At 41.2% G+C, this 22472-nt stretch overlaps 1 protein-coding gene and 1 long non-coding RNA gene across 2 annotated transcripts in view; one reads left to right on the plus strand and one right to left on the minus strand.

Moving 5' to 3' along the window:
* PLCL1 (phospholipase C like 1 (inactive)) overlaps positions 1–22472 on the plus strand; it is a 186943-nt gene that overhangs the window by 128125 nt on the left and 36346 nt on the right. The window contains exons 2-3 of the mRNA XM_063400231.1: positions 17178–19649; positions 21782–21985. Of these exons, the coding sequence (XP_063256301.1) occupies positions 17178–19649; positions 21782–21985 (2676 nt within the window). The remainder of the gene's footprint in view (positions 1–17177; positions 19650–21781; positions 21986–22472) is intronic.
* Positions 2681–22048, minus strand: LOC134552018 (uncharacterized). The gene is made up of 3 exons (XR_010080744.1): positions 21926–22048; positions 5386–5507; positions 2681–4202 (listed from the first exon to the last, which is right to left on the minus strand). It is a non-coding gene; the product is annotated as an uncharacterized LOC134552018 (long non-coding RNA).

Below are 22472 nucleotides of genomic sequence, written 5' to 3' on the forward strand. Positions count from 1 at the left end.
CTCAGCAGTAAGGAACCTAAGGATGAATACAGTCAGATTACCACAAAATTTGGCTCAAACCATTAGCAGCTTGAGCAGCAGATCATCAGCAAAAACTAGCTCTAGTGATTAAACCTTCCCTCCTTTCATTGATGTCAGTAGTCCAATTCTCAGTAACATTTATTGAGAAGGAAATGTGTTCCTAGGTTTTCTTTTTCAGATGCTTTTAATGAGGAGGGCTGAACTGAGCAAGGTGTCAAAAGCTCCAGCTTGTCCCCTTCTGAAGTGTGCTGCTGATGCCTGACAGCCACTTCTACATGGGCCCCTGTTTATTACTTCTGTCCTTCGTTTGTAATTTTTTTCACCCTCTTTGTGTATTGCTAGTCTCACTGGTCTTTTTCCCTTTTATTCTTTGACTTGAACTCTATAACTCATGCCTTAATTTTTGTTTATGTTCCCACTCTCCTTAAGGGCTCCCCACTCACTGTAAGAGTACATTGCAATATGCAACATTTCATTATCTGTCTTATTTATTTCATAGATAGAAAATGAAATTAAGTAATGGAATGGGCTTTATTTGTGGAATCAGAGAAAGTGTTTCAGCAAATGACCAGCACCATCAGTAGAGCCTGGTTGTGTATGGTGCTGGGCCCAAAATATGTGTGCGCTTAGAAATTCAGGCTGAAGCTGGTGACTGGTGATGAGGACAAAGTTTATTATTTTGACTTCTTTGAACCAAACAGATGAACCTCTGGAAACATCAGAAACCATAGCTTTGGAGACAAGAGCTGCAGGTCTCACTTCATGCCAGTGATCTTGTGGATCTTGGGTGTAGATTGAACAGTCTGATTAAAATTGTTGTGAGTTTGAAGTTAGGGGTAGGTACAAAATGGACCTTGGGAGCACCCCCTGGGAGCTGTTGGTCGGTGAATGACGTGTCAAATCACGTTAGCTCATTTGAAGCAATTAGTGGGAAGAAGTAGGCTTCACTAGAGGAGTGGCTCTGGAAAATGGGTGTTGAACTGCATGGCTCCCCTGTTAGCACTCCTCCCCTGGTGAGTGTTTTTGGAGAGGTAGAAGGTGGTGCTCAGCCACTGTGTCTGTGTCCCACTCAAATGCTGGGGGAAGCTGAGGCAGATGAGCACACATCGTGTGTGTTTGTGTGGGGTGCTAGTGGAGTTCAAGGCTTCTGATTTGCTAAGGGGCTGTTTTTTGCCTGGTGAGTGAAAAAGCTGTTTGGAGTTTCCTGAGTCATGTATTATTATTGCTATACAACATTTAGGAGCTATTGACTTTTGTTTTCCTGCTATTTGACTAATTGAGTTTATCTGGGCTGTCCCTGATCCTGCTGGGATGTTACTAGAAGGAAAAACTGAGTTTAGAAAAAAAATAGACCCCTGAAACTTAATTCAGGGATGCCAGTCTCTGCTGCTGGCTGAGCAGAGTATTGCTTGAAACTCTTGCTCTCAGGTGTTTCTTCTTATTTTTTATTTGCATTAGGGAGAAGATAAATCTGTTCAGCAGCATCTGTGCATCACCACTGACATTTTAATTTTCAGTTAAAAGATTTTAATTAAAATCCAACATAATTTGGTATGAAAAATTAGATTGAATTGGTATTATACTTGCAGACTGAACTAATGTCAATTTATGTATCAGTTTCAGGAACAGCTCTGTCTGATTAATCCAGGCAGCAGCAATGTTTGCTGGAAGGAGCTCTGGTTGCTCTTTTTGTATAATTCTGCTATTATTCTACCAAGATAATTATAGAGAGAGATGCTTTGAGCTGGTTTTCCCAGTTTCTCTCTGATGGAGTTATTTTCTTGTTCTGCTTCTCTATCTCCTTCTGGATGCTGTGCAATCATCCCTGTGAGATATGATTGCCCTCTAGGCTCCAAGGAGAGATTTGTGCAGAGAAAGTGCTCTTGCAATGCCTCAGAATGTACCAAGTTTTTATTATTATTATGCAGGTTGCATTTGGAAAGGTGTTGGTGGAATCCCTTCGTGGCTCTGTTTTAGCTGTGTGTCAGTGTGTGCTGTGTTCTTACACAGCTTCACACCGGTGGCTGTGTGCCTGTGTGCTCATGTCCATGTGTTTGTCTCAAGCCACAGGATTTAGCACAGCTTTACTCTCAGTGCGTTGTGTTAGTCACAAATGGAGTATAAACATGTCCAGGATGTGTATTTTAAATACATCTGTTTTCCAAACATTGTCTCTTTGAAATGCTTAAGTAGAAAACACAAGATCATTTTCTAGGCCTTAAGTCCGATTTTTCCCTGTAGAATTAACACCTGCATCTAATCAACTTGAGAGACATGTTCTCTCTCAGAAAATTCAGATTAAACTGTGGGCAGCATATAATTTTCTTGGAGAGGCTGTGCAAATGGACTGCTTCAGAACCTGGTTTGGGGTTTGTGTGGGAGCAGCTCTGTGCAAGGGCTGCTGAAACAAACATTTTTTCATGTCATCACTGTAAAAGTCTATAAAAAGGAAATGGCAGAGGTAGTGGGGCACTTCTGTGTATATTTTCTGGTATTACATGAATAAGAACTCTCAAATACAAGAAAGAAAAATTACAATTAAAGTTTTAAGAAAACAGCATATGGTATTATCCAAACTGAGCCATTTATTATATCTTACTTATTGGGGAACTCATGGTGAAAGGGCTATGGTTTAGGTTAAGAGGCTTCAAGTCCATGTCTCCTGCCTGTCCTCAGATTATATTTATGGTCAGAAATGCAAAGGGTTGTTTTTCAGGTATGTAGTCTGTCTCTTTTCTGAGGATATTCCAAGCAATCATGTTGAAAAACACTTGGTAATGATGTGTGGTGTCTTCTGCACTTGCAAAGAAACATTTTATTTTACCAAGACAACTGTTCGACTTATTTCTGCTGCATGCTGCTCCATTCCTATCATGAAGATATGATTCACAAAACATGTAGGTTTGATGCAGAGCTCGAGCAGTCTCTGAAAACAGAGGGGTGGCTTTGTGGCTTGGTATTACAACATGTCAGCAACATTCACAGCATGCCTGCCTTCTGTTTCCTGCATGATTGTGAGTGCTTCAGAGATCAGCAAAGCACTAAAATGTCTCTAAAGTTTCACTGAATGCAGTAGATCTGTGTTTAAACGCTTCATTGACTCAGCAAGAGCCAGGGATGTATCATCACAGCAGATCTGTGCTTAATGCAAAACAAAGTAATGGAACTTGTGCTTACGTGGCTGTTACTCTGGAGTCAGATCTGTAGCTTCAGTGGTTCACACGTAAGTACCTCTGACTCTGTGTACAATATATGGGACATCTGTACTTGAGTTTTTCAGGAACAGGATGCAAGGAAAACCTGCTTCATACACAGTCTTGTGTATTTGCTAATTGGATTTCAGAATTTGATTTCAAGCCCTGTGTTTTCAGGCAGCAGAGAAAGAGGAAGCTCCAAGCTTAGCATAAAGGTATCCAGAATAAATGTATCACCAAAAGTAAACTCTGAACTGTGGAAGGTAACAGCCCAGCTCAGTTAATACTCTAAAATTGTTCTACCCTTCAGTTCTTCACAGGTTTAGTCACATCACTTCTGCTTCTGATAACCATGTTGACCCTGAAATCAAAGGATGTATTCAAACCCCATCAAAATTTGTCCTTTGTCATTTAGTATTTTGGGTGATTTCTGGATCATGTAGTTTTCATAGTTTCCTACACTTTCCCAGTGTGAGTTTATTCTGGGGCACATTCTTGTTGATAGGAGAGAACAGTTTTCTGTGAGAGTTTAGGAAGGAACCACAGATTGAGGTTGGGTTATGCCAGCTTCACAACCAAAATCTCTGCCTTGGTGTGGTGGTGCACAGTGCAGTGCTTGTTGAATTACCACATTCCACTTGGAGCTCTGAAATCAGTGAGTGAATTTTAAAATACCAGCAAATGGTTGCAGGGTGGAGCATTCATTTTTCATGAGGGCAGTAATGCGATTTCAGTTTGCTGAGCTACAAGAGTGTGCTTTGATCAACAGAGTAATTTAGCAATTAGAGTATCTGATGTGCCTCAATTTACCTAGTAGCTGAGGAACTCAATGACAGGTAATGTGTAATTTTTAATTGTCTTTGGAAAAGGAGTTAGAAATGTATTATTTCCCAAAGTACATAGTTAGAAAACATGTTTGCCACTTTACTACACACAAAGAGTTGATTATTTTTCTCTTAGTTACGAATGATCCCAGATGAAACCACCCTATGGGAAAAAAAAAAAAAAAAAAGAAATTGACTTGGCTTATGTATAGGCATAAGAAGGAACATATTTTAATAAGCTTCAATATTGATTCAAAATGAGAAAGAGCAGAGACAAAACCCACTTAAATGAATAAGGTATGGAGTTTAGTATCTATGGTATTCTAAAAAGATTTAATTTTTGTAAATCTGTGTGTAAAATATCTGGTACTGTCAAAGTGTTTTTTATTTTTCTCCTGACTCCAAACATGCCTTAAAATAGTATATTCAGAAAATATGGTACAGTTAAGAATGGGATTTCCACAAATCTCATACATTGCTCCTGTGGGCTAGATTCTGCGTTCATTAAATTGAGCTAAGTAAAGAACAATTGCCTTGTGTGAACTAAGGGAATTCAGTGTGATTGGGATCAATGTGAGCATTAGGGCATTGATATTTTACAGCAGCCTCTGCTGCTGAACTGCAAGACAGAAGCATGTGCATACCATTTACCATATCCAAGGACTTTGTCTAGACTTGTTTTCTATCTTTTCTATGTTTTTGCTTTAGGAGACGTGATGACAGTGTTAGAAACTGCACTGCAAACAATGCATGCTGTATGCAGCAAGTAGAGCTGTTCTGCAATTACATAAGATAGTTCAGATGAAAGAGCCTCTGTGTTCTGTGTCTGAGAGAGGAGACTTAATTAAGACAGACAAATTCTCCTGGATATAACAAAGCAGTTCTCTGGTTACAGCCCTGATTAGACTGTAGTTCTTCTAAATGCATTACCAAAATCTTCATTATTATAATTAAACAGATAGAAAATATCCCTTCATTGCATAAATCTTTGCTTTAGGGTTAAGATGAGAAATTTCATCAAGAGCTTTGAAATGGAAAGCTGACAAGCAAAGCAAATTATTTCTGTAATTTTGTATAATTTTTGAATTTTTGTCCTTTTTAGTCTTCCATTTAAAGACAGACACTTAAAAAAACCCTTAAACGGTCTATTTACAGCAATATTATTTTCCTGAGGCAACCAGCTAGGAAAAACTAGTGTCATCTGTAAAAATGGAGCTCAGACACCTCTCCCAGGGCCTCTCCCAGGTATGCTGAGTTTGGAGCTGTCCAGCCTGAGAATGGGCGTGCTCCCCTGTGTCTGGGGCACTCACTGCTGCTGGCTTCTGCCAGGGTGCTTTCTTGCTTACCTCACTTCTTTCCAAGAGTTAGCAAGGCCTGCAGCTGAATAGAGATGTTGCTCCAAGGTGAATAAAGGGGAAAAGCATATGTGTTCAGGAGCATTCGTTGCTTATACATCCAGCTAAAGGAACTGATGAAAAATAACAAGAAAGAAGAAAGGAGGGAGTTAATATTTCAAGAAGAAAGGGAGTTTTTCCCAATACTCATCTTTTCACTGTATCCACTTATGTAAAAAGCACACCATTAAATTTAGAATCTGTTTTCCCTGGTGGGAGGGATTACCTTGAAAAGTCTCAAAAAGTCAAAGCACTGGGGTTTGAAAAGGACTTGAGGAGCTGTTGGATGAACAAATGCACAGTCACACCTATTTTAATCTAAACAGATTATCAACAAATGAACAGTGTGACCGTGGGACTAAATGTGTGTGTTTGTAAGAGTAAAACTTAAAAACTGAATCACACAGTTCTTGCAAAGCATAATCTATTTAAAGGGCCCATTGAATGCACTGTGAGTTCTGAGCTGATATTTATGCATGCAGAAGTGGTTCCCAGTGCTCACTAATGTCACTCTTCTGCTACCACTTGTTCACACTTGCAAAACTAAACACGGCCATTATTTAATGCTCCTTTCGTACCCTCTCAATTGCTCTGGGCAGAGTGTGTCGGTGTTAATGATACCTGTGTCAATGACAACTGTGCAAGATAAAGGAAGCTTGTGGTTTAGCAGTGGGGCCTGTGGCTTTCTGTCCTGGAGAAGGCAAATACCAAACTTGGGCCTCTTAAAACGCCCTGCCCAGCTGCTCCTGCCCTCACTGCTAGACACGCCCTTTTCTGCCATGTATGCCCCCTAGGTGAGGGGATGGATGAGGGCACTGGCAGAAGCTGCCTTTTCTCCCTAGGTACTGAGATTTGTGCATCAGAAACATTTTTGAGTCTTGTGGAAACCATGAGACAAATCCAGAATAGATAGTGTTTCCTCAGGATCTTCCTGAACTTCTAAGCTGAACTAGAAGCCAGGAGGTTCCTACTCTTCTGGCTGCAAATCCAACATTTTTCTTCTTACTCAACATTTTCTAAATGTTGCAAGTGTACAAAACTATTGGAGATTGGAGGTGTTACTTTCTCCCCGTAAGTGCCAAGTCATGTTGCAGCTGAAGTGTAGTTACACTGTGGTTAGAGTTCAAATTTTTTTTCTAAAACCCCTCTAACCACTAATTCATAATGTTTAAATATTAAATGGATGGAATCAATTACACCAGGTTGGTGATATACTTAAACTGTAAAAATGCATGTATAAAACCCAAGAGACTGTAATACTCAGGCATGCACATAGTTTAATTCTAAGCTAAAAAATGTATGATTACTTAGCAAATATATATATGATCAAGATAAAACTACATTACAGTTGCATTCCTTTATTTGTTAAAAAAACCAAAACCAAATTTACAACTGGGGTTTTTTCACCCTAAGATATAGGCTCTGGGAAATAGGAGAGTTTTGCCCCTCAAAGTGGCTAATTTTGAAGGAATGCGATTAAAAATTGCAGCACATTTCCATAGCAAATCAATTATTTGTTAAATAAATTGGATGTTTATGATGCTGCAGTTTGCAGCTTATCAAGGTGCTTGTAACCTGCCTAATTTACTGCGTATTTTGATGAGTAATGAAAACATTCTGTGTCTGCATTGGTAAAAATTTGGAATATGCCTACTGATGAGAGTCACATAATAAGATTTAATGAGGCTACCACAGCTGTTTCTTGAATGTTTCTTTCCTTTCTATTAATGGAGAAATCTGTGTTTTGCCTGTAAGGGAGATGCTTAATTTGTCGTACCGTTGCTAAGTGCACCACTGAAATCATTGTTTCACTTGTATGTTGTTTTCAGCCCTGCCAACTCCTTTAGCAGTGTAGGAGCGCATTTCATGGCTTGAAACTGCTCTGATAGCAGCAGGCGTGATTTTTGTGTAAACCTTGTTTTCAGCCCAAGGATGCTGAAGGGGGATGTCTGGTATGCACGGTGCCTGTGGTTGCAAAGCTAAAAAGCTGTAGATGGGAGTAAAATAAAAATAAAAGTAAAAAATACTTGAGGAGTTTTTGAGTCTGTGGTTTAGTACAGCCACATTTCAGTGCTCATATGATAGAGGAGCAATCAGAAAGCTTTCCCTAATCCTTGTTTTGCGATGGAGCTGGTTGACAAGGTTGCCAACACAAGGGTTAAGAAATCACAAACAGCAGAGGCATGCCGTGTGTGCAGGGAGGTGGATCACACCTCCACCCTCAGCGGGTGAGCTGTGGAGAGCTGGGGCTGCGCAGGGATCCGTCCTGTGGGCTCCCGAGGAGGCGATGCCTGTGCCCCCACGGAGAGCCTGCACACCAGCTGTACAAACTCCCACACCTCAAGGGCACTCTCCTCAGCTGATAAACAGTTTCTTCCCAGGAGCTGATGCATTTGTTGGGTATGCTGAAAGTTGATTTTCTCTCTCAAAGAAAATGAGGGCCTTTAGATAGCATGATGCAAAATTTTACCCCCAAGTGCGTTATAGGTGAGATAAAACACTGCCCTGTCTTGCCCATATACTTCATATTTGGCTGTATGTATTTTATCTCAACCTATTTAATAATTCAATTGTAACTGACAATTGGAATTTAAAAAAAAAACCATTAAACCAGTTTAATTACCTAATTTTATTGATTTTTGTAACTTCATTGCTGATTTTAGGTATAGGGGCTGATCTGAATCAGCGTAAATGTGATTAATAAAGAAATAATTTAAGTTGATTAAAAAGGGTTTAAAATAATGTGATTAGCCTATTGAGATTTGTGTGGCTTATTGGATTACACATTTTATTCCTGGAGGACTGCTGTAAGATTCAGAATGAAATTAAATTAGTCACCCTATTTTGGGCCCCCGGTGCTTGGTATTCTCCAGTGCCATGATAGCAGGCCAGAAAGCATAGTCCCATTTAACCATTTTCTTCTGGAAAAAACACAGGATTTAATTTTAGAGTTAATACCAAAATAATCAGGCCAAAAAATAGCACTGAAGTCTGGTCTGCTCTCCATTAAAAATAGGGCTTAAATGAAATCATGTTTGATCTCATGGTACATCCTTTTGGAAGGAATCCGGTGCTGATGAAAACGTGATGAAGGCTCTCCAGCCATCCTTGGGAGATTGTGACCATTGTCAGTTTTGCTTTTCTTGTTTTAAAGTCTTGGCTTGATTCTGAATGTGTTGATTTCCAGGATTTAAAAGAATGTATCACTGGATAGTACCGATCTTCAGATAATCTTTATATAATCATCTTCATAATCAGTGATCTTTGTGGATCCCTTCCAGCTCAGAATATTCTGTGAGCTAAAATCTATGACAACATTAGTCCACATTTTGAATTTCCAGAGGATACATAAGGAAATGTAATTTGAAGGACTTCTTAAAGTACATTGATTAAGGATTTAATTAAACTACTCAATTGTAAGCATTACATTTTGAATGAAAGTGCCCAGATATCCCTGAAGTAGGACATGGGATGTCTGTTAAGTTTTTCCTTATATTAATGCACATTTTTAGTAGTACTAATATAATATTTATGAATACAGACAATATGTGTATTGAACTAAAAAAATCTGTAATTCCTTACTTGAATGTGTTTTCCAGAATCTTCCTGATTCTTGTGGCACTTGTGAACTTTCCAGTTTTCAAGGTAATTTCTAAACTGAGAGCATCACATGATGGACAGATACAATATTAGAACCTTTCTATCCTGAGTAGATATTATGTTTATATAACCAAGGTTACTGTTTTGTGTGTGATCTTTTTGTTATAGTCTATGCCGATATCTGTGATAACAAAGTTGGCTTTTTTTACCCAAAATTATTCTCCTGCATCAGAGTCCTGTACATAAGGACTGGCCCTTGTGTTTTTAGAATTATGACCTTGTATCTGCTCCTTATTGGAAGACACTTAGTTTTTTATGTATTGCCTGTCAAGCAGTCTTTTGACTGCTGACTCCCATTCTATTATTCATCACTGTTGAACCTTGGCTTTGTATCATCTCCAGACCCCATGTGTATTGATTTTATGCTTTCTTCCAGGTCACTCTAAAAATGCTAAATAGCACTGGGCTAAAGAATGGGTCCCTGCAGGATCCCGTTTGAAGCATTTCTTCATGATAAGTGTTTCACGTTTACTGTTGCATTTGAAAGCTATTGTTTATCTTGTGTTTGATCCATTTAATGTCTTCTGAGTTTATTTTTATTGCTGTATATTCTTAATCAAAATGTCATTCACTCCCAAATCAAATACATTTCAGAGACCATAATACATTAGAGTCTATTACAATGACTTTATGTGTACCAACCAAACTTTTCATATCATAAAAACAGAGATACCAGGTTAGTCTGACAAGCTCTGTTTTCCATAATGTTGGAAATAGGTAATGCTGATCATCTTTTTATTCTTAATCAAATATTTTTCAGCTTTTTCGTTATTTTGACAGTGAAAATTACCCACTCATAGATGCAGTGGCAATCAAGTATTTAGAGGTGTAATGAAGGGGAGTACCAGTTGGGCATGTTTTTCCTTAGCCAGGTCTTTCTAAACATACTTGGCTTTTCCTCCTGAGTTGCTTCTGGCATTCTCTTATTCTCTTAATGTTTGTCTCAGATGAATTCAAAGGAGTTCTCCTGGGAATGCTGCAGCTGAGATCCCTTTATCCAGACCTTGCTGCTACCTTTTCTGCTTGAAGACAGAAAGTGTCTTTCTGTCTTTCTTGGGTTTATATTCCCTGCAGGATGATGAGTTCAATCCATGTCCAAGGTGCTCTTGCAGACTAAGAAGGATTAGAGCCTGTAAGCAACCCAAGCACTTCAAAATAACAGAGTATTTGGGAGTAGTAGTGGTTGGAGACATGACACCCAATGAGCTGGGTCAGTCCCTTACATGCTATAAGCCTCCTTCCAATTGGAAGTAGACCTAGCACTTGGGGTGTCCTTAGGGAAAGGGTTTTTTCCTCAGGGAGAATGGGCAGTATCCATGAAAAATCTTCATCAGGTGGTGTATTCTGTGGGCTTACATGGAGACATTGTGTGTATGTATTGAAGGGTCGTACAGGAATCTGTTTCTCACTGTAGCTGCTGCTTAATGCATAACGGGATAACTACTTGCACTTGTGGAAACCAGTTGGCTGAAACTTTAACAACAATGGCAGAAAGCTCTGTGAAGTGGTAGCCTCATTATAGGCCCTCATGTTCTTGTGCTCTTGGAAGCTTTTCAATCTTGGCTTCATGGCCCTACTTATAAAAGAGAAGGGAAAAGTAGTAACTTCAGCATGGTATCATGCCAGAAAATAAACCCTTCTTGCATTGTGTGCTTTTGATTTCCAAAAAGCATTTCCAGATGGAGTCTTCATGTGCTGCTGATTTTTTCTTTTGCTATAATTTGTCATTTAAACAGCAGAGGTAAATCTTCTTCAAGGTAAAATTGAATAAATTTGGTAGTGCTAGTCATTTAAAAAAGAAAAGGAAAAGGAAAAAAACAAGCACACAGCAAAGCTTTTCTTTAAGAGCAAATCATTTTGGTTCTTGTGTTTCTCCTGAAGATCTGCTCCAGGCATTTTTTTGTATCTCCTTCCAGCCTCACACAAGAGTACTTGAAAGTGTTTTTTAGTAATGGAGCAAAAGAGTAAATCAGATAAGGCATTAGAGTCATGCCTCCTCTTGAACTTCTCCAGTGGGAACTATTCGGCATCCCAGAATAGTTAAGCTATTGTCTTCACTCAGTTTTCCTGCCCTTGCAGTACTTATTTTATGGGGTGACTTTTTAAATGAGAAGCTGCCTGTAGTTATTATAAAAGGTCTTGGTGACAGTCCATGCCCATGCCCAATGTCCTGGTAATCCTGGGGAGCTGAGGAAAGCCTGCTGTAAATACAGATATTATTCACTGTTCCCCAGGACACTTTCTTTCCTGTGTCTGAGCTCCATTAGTCCGTGCTCTCTATGAGTTATGATAGTGCTGAGGCTTCTGTGTGGAGCTTGTGCTTGAGTTAAGCTGCTGGTTAGTGACAACGCACTGGCTTTGCAGACATGCCAGTGGGACTGTTTTGGTATTTTGGAGAATTATTGGACGCTGTGTTCTGAAGCTGTTTCTCCTGTACGTGTCCATGTTGTATGTTTGGTCAGCCGTGAGTTTTCTGTTTATTCCATTATGTGTGTAGCTCAGCTTTTAACAGCACGTGTGTTAAATTTTGGATCTGGTCTTTGTTCCCCATGTGCACAAATCCCTGAAGTAGGAGTTTTTCTTGAAGAGGCTACCAGGGCTGATCTCACAGCAGTGACACCTGCTCTTGCAATCCTCTGAGCTGTGTGTTAGCCCAAGTGTGACTGGCAGCATGCCCATAGCTGTCTGCACCAGGGATAAGGTGGTTTGGCTGTTCAGCCCCTGTGTAAAGGTAGCTGCTTCATGCCATGAGTTGTCAGCCTGGATGAATTTTGAGTAGGCAACCTTTTCTTTGTTGACATGTGAGTTGTCACAGTGGGTATGTATCTGATACTTAGATTCTACAGTCCTTGCCAAGAAAGATTAGAGGGAGTTTAGCTCTTTAATTTGGTGTGATAGCAGGGGCTATGAGAAGAGTTGATAAAATCTGCAGAATGGGCAGTCCAAGGATACTCTCTGAGGGTGGCTAGAACATGGCTGAGATTTACAGAAGAAAGCTTTGTGTGCTAATGATGAGTGCTGGCTGCCAGTGATCATTGCTACCTGTTCTAATCATGAGGTGGTACTGTGGGTTCAGGCTTTGCTATACACCTGATCAAATGGACTAAGCCTCACACATATATGAGATCCAGTTGCAGCCCTGGCCCAGGCTCTGACTTTGTGGGTTTTTTGGATGGTTTGTATAAAGTCTTCCCTGCTCTGGCTTACTTCTTTATAGAAAAATTACACTGTCATTTATCAACCTGCTGTGCTTTGAGTGCCATTAGTGACTCACTGACTTCTTTACTTCCTGTTTAATGGTACATTTTCCCACCACAAGTACAGCAAAACATTAAGATTTTCCAGGACTGGGATTCTGTCTTTGTATAACTGAAATATCTAGAAGTATCCCCCCAAAAATATCCTGTGGAACTAATTAGTTTCTCTTAGAAAACAAGAAATCAGGTAATCAGTTGGCCAGTTAACTGGATCATCTGGAGTTTTCAGAGCAGATAGCTTTTAGGACTGTTTATTACAGTCTATTTGTGAGGACAGACTAAGCTGTTACTGATTTCTTAGTGCTAGGTTTGTGAGATAGATTACATTTGAAATTCAAAGATCAGAATCAAACTGGTGAAAATGTGAATTGTTTTTGGGGATCACACTTAAAGAGTTTATGTGTCAGGATTATTACTGAATTTTCCATCCTTTCACAGGAGTCCTGCAGGTGTTTAAGGGTTTTTGGTGTCTTTGGGTAGGTGATGGCTTTCTTTGTTTTGTCTTTCTTATACTCTTAAGCAGAATCCTGGAAGACTATCAGTGCTTTAGAGAGCCTTCAGGTAACTTAATTTCAGACAAATAATAATTCATGAGCTTAAGCTTTTGTGTGCAGGTTTGCTGTCTAGCTTTTATTACTGCCCTCGTTCCTAACTGTAGATGGGCAATTTATGTCCTGTAGTTTTGACAAAAAGGGTGGGATGAGGTAGAGAGCATGTTTACTCATTTTTTTTTAATACCACTTATTTATTTCTGTTAGCTCTTTGATTTAAACAGCAGAAGTTTGGGCAGTCAGAGGTCAGGGTGAATGGGGTGGAGTTTTCCCACAACTGCTGATGGCTTTGTGATCCTGCTGTTTACGTACCCAGTCCCTCTGACGAGGATGATGTGTTCAACAGGAGAGCTTCTCCTATTTTGGGAGTGTGCTTAGACTGCTGTTCTGAATCCTTCCTCTAGAAACATTTAGGAAATGTTAGGATGCAGTCAGGCCAGCACCCAGATATGTCTCCTTGGTCCTTAATGGTTTCCGAGAAGCGGTGCATACACTGAAGTCTAAATGCATATTGGTCTTGTGTTTGAGGTCGTGAGGTATTTTATATAATTGATATTATGCAGACTCAGGAGCAGGAGGGAGATGGAGTCATCCTGTTAGATCATCTTATAGGGGATAACCAAAGAACTGAAGGAAACCCTACTTTGAAGAAAGTGTCTTGCCTTGGAATCAGGGTTTCCCATGTAAGTGGGGATTTCCTTTTTGAACTTGCATATTGCATGCAAACTGATCAAGAGCTTGGTTGTCTCTGATAGGAAAGATCTTAGAGTAGAAAATCTACAAGTTAGTTCCTCGTTTTCACATTGATGTAGATTTCTCTTTTTTAGCAAATATCATCCTTTCTTTTTTCATCTTTCACTGCCACAATAAGTTCAGTTCCATCAGTACAAGTGACTGAGAGTAAAGGGCAGCCCTAGGCCAGTTAGTGTCCTGTTACCTAGGCAAGATCAATTTTGATGACCGTAGCAGCTTGGAGAAAGATAGACTTTCCAGCTCCAAGATTCAGGGCTGCTCATTGTGCTTTCTGATTGCTTTGGTTAATGAAGAGGAACAAGTGCTCTTGCATGGGTGCAACAGGCACATTGCGGAGAGGTCTTTTGATAACTTGCAATGGGAATGTTCTTGGCACGTAGCACAATAAAGCAGGTTTCCTATTTATCCATGTAAAGTGTTTGCAACTTTCAGTTTGCTAGTGACTATACTTGTTCTGTTCTTAGTATCCAATAAAACTGAGCAGCAGTTTCGCCACTGGAGACACTGCAGCACAGTATTGTTAGCTGGATGTCTTGTTTTAGAAAATCAATCTGTTGAAATTGGATTAAGGTAGAGATTTAAAGAAAGCAATAGCTACACTAAAATTAGAACACAAAATCTGGGTTCTCAGTTGAACAAGCATAAGATCAGTGGGGAGATACAGGGTATTGAAATTGTCCTCTCTGGGCATTGTCCTCTCCCTCCCACTACTGAGTGGGGCTCAGTAGTGGGAGGACACTTCTTGAAGGAAACACTCCTCTGCTCCCCAGGGTGGTGGCTGGGGATCTGGAGGTGCGTGGCCTGGATAAACCGTGGTGTCAGGATCCAGAGATGCTTGTTCAAGCATTAGCAGTGTGGTAATGCAAAGGCAAGTGCCTGGGCTGTCAGGCTGAGAAGACAGCACTGGAGCTTACAGAAACACCTTTTGACTTTTTGCAAGACTGGAATAATTAACTTTGTGGTAATTATGAATGAAAACTTTCACATTATATCTAAAGTAACAGCTCTCACTTTGAAAGACTGAGTGTGCTCCTAGTCTGGAGAGACCAAGAGGAGAATAGCCAATGCAATAATAAACTCAGTTAGCAATTGCAGTTTTGTGGGGTTTGTGTGTATTATACTTTAGACGGAGGACATTGTTAGTATCAGTTAAAATAATCCCATCAGTGTCAATAATACTTAAATCTTGTTAATTGTAGGCAGTTAGTGTGGATTAGGCTTGAATTCTGTTCAATTGATTGAAAGATACAGGGAAGTCCTGTTCTGACATGAAGTGCTGTTGTACAATTCTGATGTTCCTTACATACCACTAAGTACAAAACCAGAGGTCATCAAAAATAAAAGCAGGTAAAGAGGACACAGAGGATAAGCTAATTCCCACCAAAATCCCTGAGGGGTTAAGACTGAATGTTAAAAGGAAACTTTTGTTGTTTGTCCATGAGGTCAATTAGGGTTTTTTTTCCCACCTGAATACCTGAAAAATGGCTGATTAATTCCCTGTTTTACTTTGATCAAAAGACACAGGAACTAAAAATAAAGGTTTTATTTTTTGCAGAAAATAAAGTATTTACATAGCATTCATGCCTCCCTAGTTAAGACAAAATGTTGGACCTGTAGATAAATCAGATAGGCTGCTCTGATGGGATTTCCAGGTCTGGTCCTAAGGAACCTCTGTCAAGGAATGAATCACTGCAGATTCCAAGGCCATTAATGCATCTAACTACATGAGAAAAATAATCCCAATTAGTCATCAATCTTAAGTCTAAATATTACTCCTGTGAACATAGGGAAACAAAAAAGAGGCTCTTCTAAAACCCATAGAGTAATCTGCTACATTAGTTTATATTCATTAGTATCTACTGCCTGAAGATTTTCATAGCCAAAGCTGTGTATTAAAAGACAGTATGTTAATGCAGGAACAGAATATTTTAGCATAAAACTGTAATTTAAAAAGTAGTTGACCGTAGGCACTTGCTTTGTTGACTTTCTTCCTGTTTCTTTGAGACCCATTCTCATAATAAATACTAAATAAATGGAAAGAGTAATTATTCTAGTCAGTAGAAGTCTCTGTACTAGTTTAATGAGAAATCTTTGTCATAAGAAGTTTAGAGGTCTTAATTTTGTTTCCAGTAGATCCCATGCCTTTAAATTCAGTAGTTAGAGGCCTGGGGGGTGGAAATATTTTGGATGTTATTGAGTGAAGTGAGTGAACAACAACAGCAATTTTGTAGAAACATTCATACTGACTAATTTTCTGGACGTATCTATACAAACATGCAAATTAAGAGTGGAGAGATTCTTATGGGCACCAAAACTGATGCTCTGTGGCCTGGGGAGCTGCACAAGGTCCTGCTCAGATAGTGCAGAACATCCAAGGACAGAGATGGGTGGATGGAGGGCACTGCACTGCTGGAACAGGATTTGCAGAGGAGTTTGACCTGACGGAGGTTGAATGACACAGCAGATAAACTGCAGCTGAGAGGAACCAACTGCTGGGGTAGGGAAGGGAAGGCCAGGCTGCAGAGGGGTTGGGACTCAGGGGGTTTGGTGTCTCCAAGCAGATCCCCAGGGGCTGTTGGGAAGCTGGTGCCTGGTGCACGTCTCATGTCTGAGCCTGAGGCAGCAGGGTGGAGGGCTGAGGGCCAGCATCAACATTTCCTTGCCTTGGGGCTCCTTTTTCATTCAAAATCCAGGCAGCTGAGGTCCCTTCAACAACAGAAGGCAGAGAAATAAGGAAGTATTGCTCGTGGCTAGGGAAATACGGAAAGCAATTTTAACAAGTCTTTCACAATTAATTACAGTCTCGAGTGATGTTTTAAAAATATTTTTGGTAGCTGTTGGATAGTTTACATACTAATGGGGTAGATGGAAATCATGCAGAGAAAAGAATGATTTATACTTTATAATTATTGTGAGATGTTTTGAATTGATAATATGCAGGGAAAGGTTCAAATTTAGTTGCTGCACTAACATTACACACAGCTTTGCAGCTGGGTTTACATCTAGCAGCAAGAAGTAGTTGATACTGAAAAGACAGTCACATGTCTGGCTGAGTATTTTCTCAAGAAAAGTTAGAATACATATTCTAAAGACAAAGACTTTGAATTTCTTGTCTGGCTTTGTAGTTGTTGTGCACAGAAATGACCAGAATAACTACTTTTCCAAACAAGTTGGGAGACAAGAGCATGTGATATATCTGCTTTGAAACTGGACATATACAACTGGATACTGCCTCCTCACAGCTGTAGCAGATTGCTGGGATCTGGAAGACAGTTTAATAGCTGCAAATGTCACTCATGAAACCTTGCTATCTCTAATGCCACAGTCAGTCAAGTTGCTTTATAGCTCAGTATATTTTATAGCTCAGCAGGGAACTGAATCATGGGAAGGAATAAGATGTTGTGTTTTGAGGTTCAGAAGAACATTAATTATCTTTACATAAATGTACCTTGTCTATTATTTATGCACTTGTGGAATGGCCAAAGAAAACCTGCTAATTTTTTTAAATGTAATTATTCCACAGGATCCTTCAAACCAAAAATGTGGAAGAAAGAAAACAGTGTCCTTTAGCAGCATGCCATCAGAGAAGAAAATAAGCAGTGCCAGCGACTGTATCAGCTTTATGCAGGCTGGGTGTGAATTGAAGAAAGTTCGTCCAAACTCCCGGATTTATAACCGTTTTTTTACTCTGGATCCTGACCTGCAGGCTCTTCGCTGGGAGCCTTCCAAGAAGGATCTGGACAAAGCCAAGCTTGATATTTCTGCTATAAAAGAAATCAGACTAGGGAAGAACACAGAGACATTCAGGAATAACGGACTTGCAGATCAGATTTCTGAGGACTGTGCACTGTCGGTAATTCATGGTGAGAACTATGAGTCCCTTGACTTGGTTGCCAATTCAGCTGATGTGGCCAATATTTGGGTATCAGGATTAAGGTACTTAGTTTCTCGTAGCAAACAACCCCTGGACTTGATGGAAAACAGCCATAATACCCCACGGTTTGCCTGGTTAAAAACTGTGTTTGAAGCAGCAGACGTTGATGGCAATGGCATAATGTTAGAAGATACAGCTGTGGAGCTGATAAAGAAGCTTAACCCCACCTTAAAGGAATCAAAGATTAGATTAAAATTTAAGGAAATTCAGAAGAGCAAAGAGAAACTGACAACACGAGTAACAAAAGAAGAGTTTTGCGAAGCATTCAGTGAACTTTGCACAAGACCTGAAGTGTATTTCTTACTTGTGCAGATATCAAAAAACAAAGAGTACCTGGATGCCAATGACCTCATGCTGTTTTTAGAGGCTGAACAGGGGGTGACCCACATAACAGAAGAAATGTGTCTAGATATTATACGCAGGTATGAGCTTTCTGAAGAGGGGCGGTTGAAAGGTTTTCTCGCAATTGATGGATTCACTCAATACTTGTTGTCCTCAGAATGTGATATTTTTGACCCAGAGCACAAAAAAATTGTCCAAGACATGACGCAGCCTTTGTCACATTACTACATCAATGCATCCCACAATACGTATCTAATAGAGGACCAGCTGAGAGGGCCGGCCGATATCAATGGTTATGTCAGAGCTTTAAAGATGAGCTGCCGGAGTATTGAACTGGATGTCTGTGACGGCCCAGATAATGAACCCATTATTTGTAACCGCAACAACATGACATCGCCACTTGCCTTTCGAAATGTCATCGAAGTAATCAACAAATTGGCCTTCTTTGCCTCAGAATACCCTCTTATTCTGTGCTTGGGAAACCACTGCTCTGTCCAGCAGCAGAAGGTGGTGGTGCAGCACATGAAAAGAATCTTTGGAAACAAACTGTACACAGAGACACCTTTATCCTCAGAAGCCTACCTCCCATCACCTGAGAAACTGAAAATGAAGATCATTGTGAAGGGGAAGAAGCTGCCCAGTGACCAGGATGTATTAGAAGGAGAGGTCACAGATGAAGATGAAGAGGCTGAAATATCCCGAAGACTGTCGGAGGACTTCTCAAGGGAACCAAAGCTGATCTGGCTCTGCAGGGAGTTATCTGACTTGGTGTCCCTATGCAAATCTATCCAGTACAAAGACTTTGAGACATCCATGAAATCTCAAAATTATTGGGAAATGTGCTCCTTCAGTGAGGCAGAAGCCAGTCGGATTGCAAATGAATACCCTGAAGATTTTGTTAACTACAACAAAAAGTTTCTGTCCAGGGTGTACCCGAGTGCTATGAGGATAGACTCCAGTAACTTAAATCCTCAAGATTTTTGGAACTGTGGTTGCCAGATAGTGGCAATGAACTTTCAGACCCCAGGGCCCATGATGGACCTACACACTGGTTGGTTTCTACAGAATGGGGGATGCGGGTACGTTCTCAGGCCTTCAGTGATGCGTGATGAAGTGTCTTACTTCAGCGCAAATACCAAGGGTATTGTTCCAGGGGTCTCCCCCCAGGTACTACATGTCAAAATTATCAGTGGTCAGAATTTTCCAAAGCCCAAGGGTGCATGTGCAAAAGGGGATGTCATAGACCCCTATGTCTGCATAGAGATACATGGGATTCCTGCAGACTGCACCGAACAAAGAACTAAAACCGTGCAGCAAAACAGCGATAACCCTATTTTTGATGAAAGCTTTGAGTTCCAGATCAGTCTACCGGAGCTGGCCATGATCCGCTTTGTTGTTTTGGATGATGACTACATTGGGGATGAGTTCATAGGACAATACACCATCCCCCTGGAGTGCTTACAGCCCGGATACAGGCACATCCCGCTGCGCTCTTTCGTTGGTGATATCATGGAGCACGTTACCCTCTTTGTTCACATCGCAATAACCAACCGCAGTGGAGGCGGGAAGGCACAAAAGCGAAGCCTCTCAGTGAGGATAGGGAAGAAAGCAAGGGAGTACACCATGCTGAGGAACACTGGTCTCAAGACTATCGATGACATCTTTAAGCTGGCAGTGCATCCATTGCGAGAGGCTACTGACATGAGAGAAAATATGCAGGTATGAGACTTCCATTGCATGTGTTGGTGTGTCCTGAATGTGGAAGTGAAAGTCCTGGTGTGAGCTGCTGCTAGGGCAGTCCTGGTGGGAGCTGGCGAAACTTCAGACCCACAGCTCTTGTCAGCCTTTAAAAGGACATTGGCAGGCTGATAGTTACGGGTACTAATTAACAAACAAACATAGGATTAGGCAGAAATGTTTTAAAAATCAGTATGCCCTCACCAAACATGTTTTATGGTTGATTTTTTTTCCTGAGAAAGCAGAATTGAGGGTACATTTGTGTCCCCTGCCTCTGGTCCCAAATACTGTATTTCCTCGTTGGTTCTAGAAAATATCAACAAGCTTTTGGTTTGCTAATTGAATGAGCGTTATGCTCTTAATTTTCTTTGGCTGAGTATAAGAAACAGTCAGTGGATGTGTCATTAAGGTCTCGTGTACACCAAAGAAACCCACTGTGCAACGAGCCGCATGTTTTCTCGAGTGTGAGTTGCCACTGTTTGCCCCAGGGCTGCAGATGTTCAACACAGGCACTGAGTGCCACTTGGATTGCAGTTTCCTCCCTGCTGAATAGCTGTTTTGTCTTGGCTGGTTGAGGGCTGGCACAGACACCAGTGCCATGTCTTGGCTCAGAGGGTCCCCTGGCACTGTCCCTGCACCCGTGCTGCTGCATGCAGCAGAGCCTGCTGTGGCCAGCAGCATCCAGGCCCAGGTGCACAGCACTGGCACAAGTGCCCGGGTTAGACCTTGGTGCTTGGCAGGATGTGAAGTGACAGCAAAGCCAAACAAGAATGTCCCCAGTGCTCTATCTGTGGTGGGAACAACTGGAGGTTGATTAAAGGACAGCTCAATTCAGAGCTTCAGGCACTGCCTAGGAACAAAACTGAGTAGCATTAAACAATGAGGTTTCCTTAATAAATAGCTGGAATCAGCTGTTGCTATCTCCTTGGTAAAGATACAGAAACAGTTCATTTTTTTCTCTCAAAAACAGGACAAAAACGTAGCAATTCACTGACCCCACTCTTCTGGATGGAATCTAAAGCAAATGACATGTTGACAGCTGGAAAAGTTTACAAAATGACATAAGCTTTAAATCACTCTCAAAGGAATAGTCTCAGCATATTTTTAAGAATGGGAAACTTCCCAGCCTTTCCTTTCCCTCAGGCCTTGAAAGTAACCAGTTTGAACTGCTGACTCCACCTTCTGTCTAGGTCAGGCACTATATATGAACTATATAAATAAAAATACTCTGAATTTGACTCAGAAACAGTATTAATGTACTTTCCAAGCACAAGTTCAGTAAAAGATCATGTTCTGGGGAATGCTGTGTGAAGACACAGTTTTGGATTTTAACTGCATGCTCTCATATTTAATTAATGATAAAAATGCATCCAGGCATTGTCTGATGATTGGGGTTTTTCCAGCAGGTTTTGGGAGAAACACTTGAAAGGTATGGGTTATTATAATACTGTTACTTGGGTTTTGTGCATCTTGGTCACTCCTTGTACAACTCAAGAAGCTAAATGATGGGTACATGTCGGCTGTATATCCTCTGACCTGATAAATAAGTCCTGGCATGTCAGTTTGGTTTGACCTGTATATCCAGTATTGATTTTCTTACATGTGACCTGTGAAGAGGAAAGAGTGTTTGTGTATCTTTATGATGTGATAATGTAAGGCTCAAAACAAAGTACGTTTTTCCTGCTTGCCTTTCCCATGGGAAATGCAAAGTCTGTCAAACTTGTTCTTGCTGGAGGATGATAATGATGGGAGAACAAAGTGATTACAGCATCAAAGGTGATCGGAGTCTAAGCAGTTGGGAAGAGAAATAGCATTTTAGGCTAATGGTTTATATGTGGGGACCAGAACTTATTCCTGTTAGGGCTGGATTTGCAATGCAAAGTAGCTGAGGAGCTGGCAGTGGGGATGACTGAGTAGGCTTCGGGACAGAGAATGGGGCTGGCAGGGATTCCTGTGTGAGATGGAATCCCGTGGTCCATGGAGGGCCAGGGATGGTGAGCAGCGGGATAGCACTGCCTCCTATCAGAGGAGAGAAGAAGAAAGGGCTGTCAAGGGAATGGCAGGCAGGGGGGACTGAGCTGAACATGTGCTGAAGTGTGTGTGTCCCTTCCCAGAACGCCATGGTGTCGGTGAAGGAGCTGTGTGGGCTCCCGCCCATCGCCAGCCTCAAGCAGTGCATCCTGACACTGTCCTCGCGCCTCGTGAGCAGTGACAACACGCCCTCGGTGGCCCTCTGCATGAAGGACACCTTTCCTTACCTGGAGCCTCTGGGGACTGTGCCCGATGTGCAGAAGAAGGTCCTGGCAGCCTATGACCTGGTAAGCACTTCAGCACTCTGCCCACTGCTGTGAATGGGGCAGGCTGTGCCCGCTGCCTTTCACACGCCCAAATGTTCCAGTTAAATAAACAAGGCTCTTCAAATGACTCGGGCTCTGCAAAGTTGGCCTTTAATCACCACAATGCCACAATCACTACAATGGGCTTTTTGTTGTTGTTTCCTTTTTTTAAACGTGGCTGTAGCTAGCACAGGTTGGCATTTGAAAAGGACTTTATTTACAACTGTGCTGGCACTGTGAGTCCTTGTCCTTGGGAAGCAGCAAGATTTGTGTGCTGCCCTTTGCCGGCCTCCCCGCAGCAGAGCACAAGGCCAGTAGAGAGGGAGCTGCAGCACGGGAGTTCCCAGGCAAAGCTGAGCCCTCCGTTCCCTACACTCTGCAGCAGCACTGTTAAGTACTGGCCCTGTCCCTGTCAGATGAAGTCAGTGTTGCTCTCGGGGAGGGCATGGCAGAGCTGGAAGGAAAGGTT

The sequence above is a fragment of the Prinia subflava genome, chromosome 6 (assembly GCF_021018805.1).
Source record: "Prinia subflava isolate CZ2003 ecotype Zambia chromosome 6, Cam_Psub_1.2, whole genome shotgun sequence".
NCBI classification, from domain to species: Eukaryota; Metazoa; Chordata; class Aves; order Passeriformes; family Cisticolidae; genus Prinia; species Prinia subflava.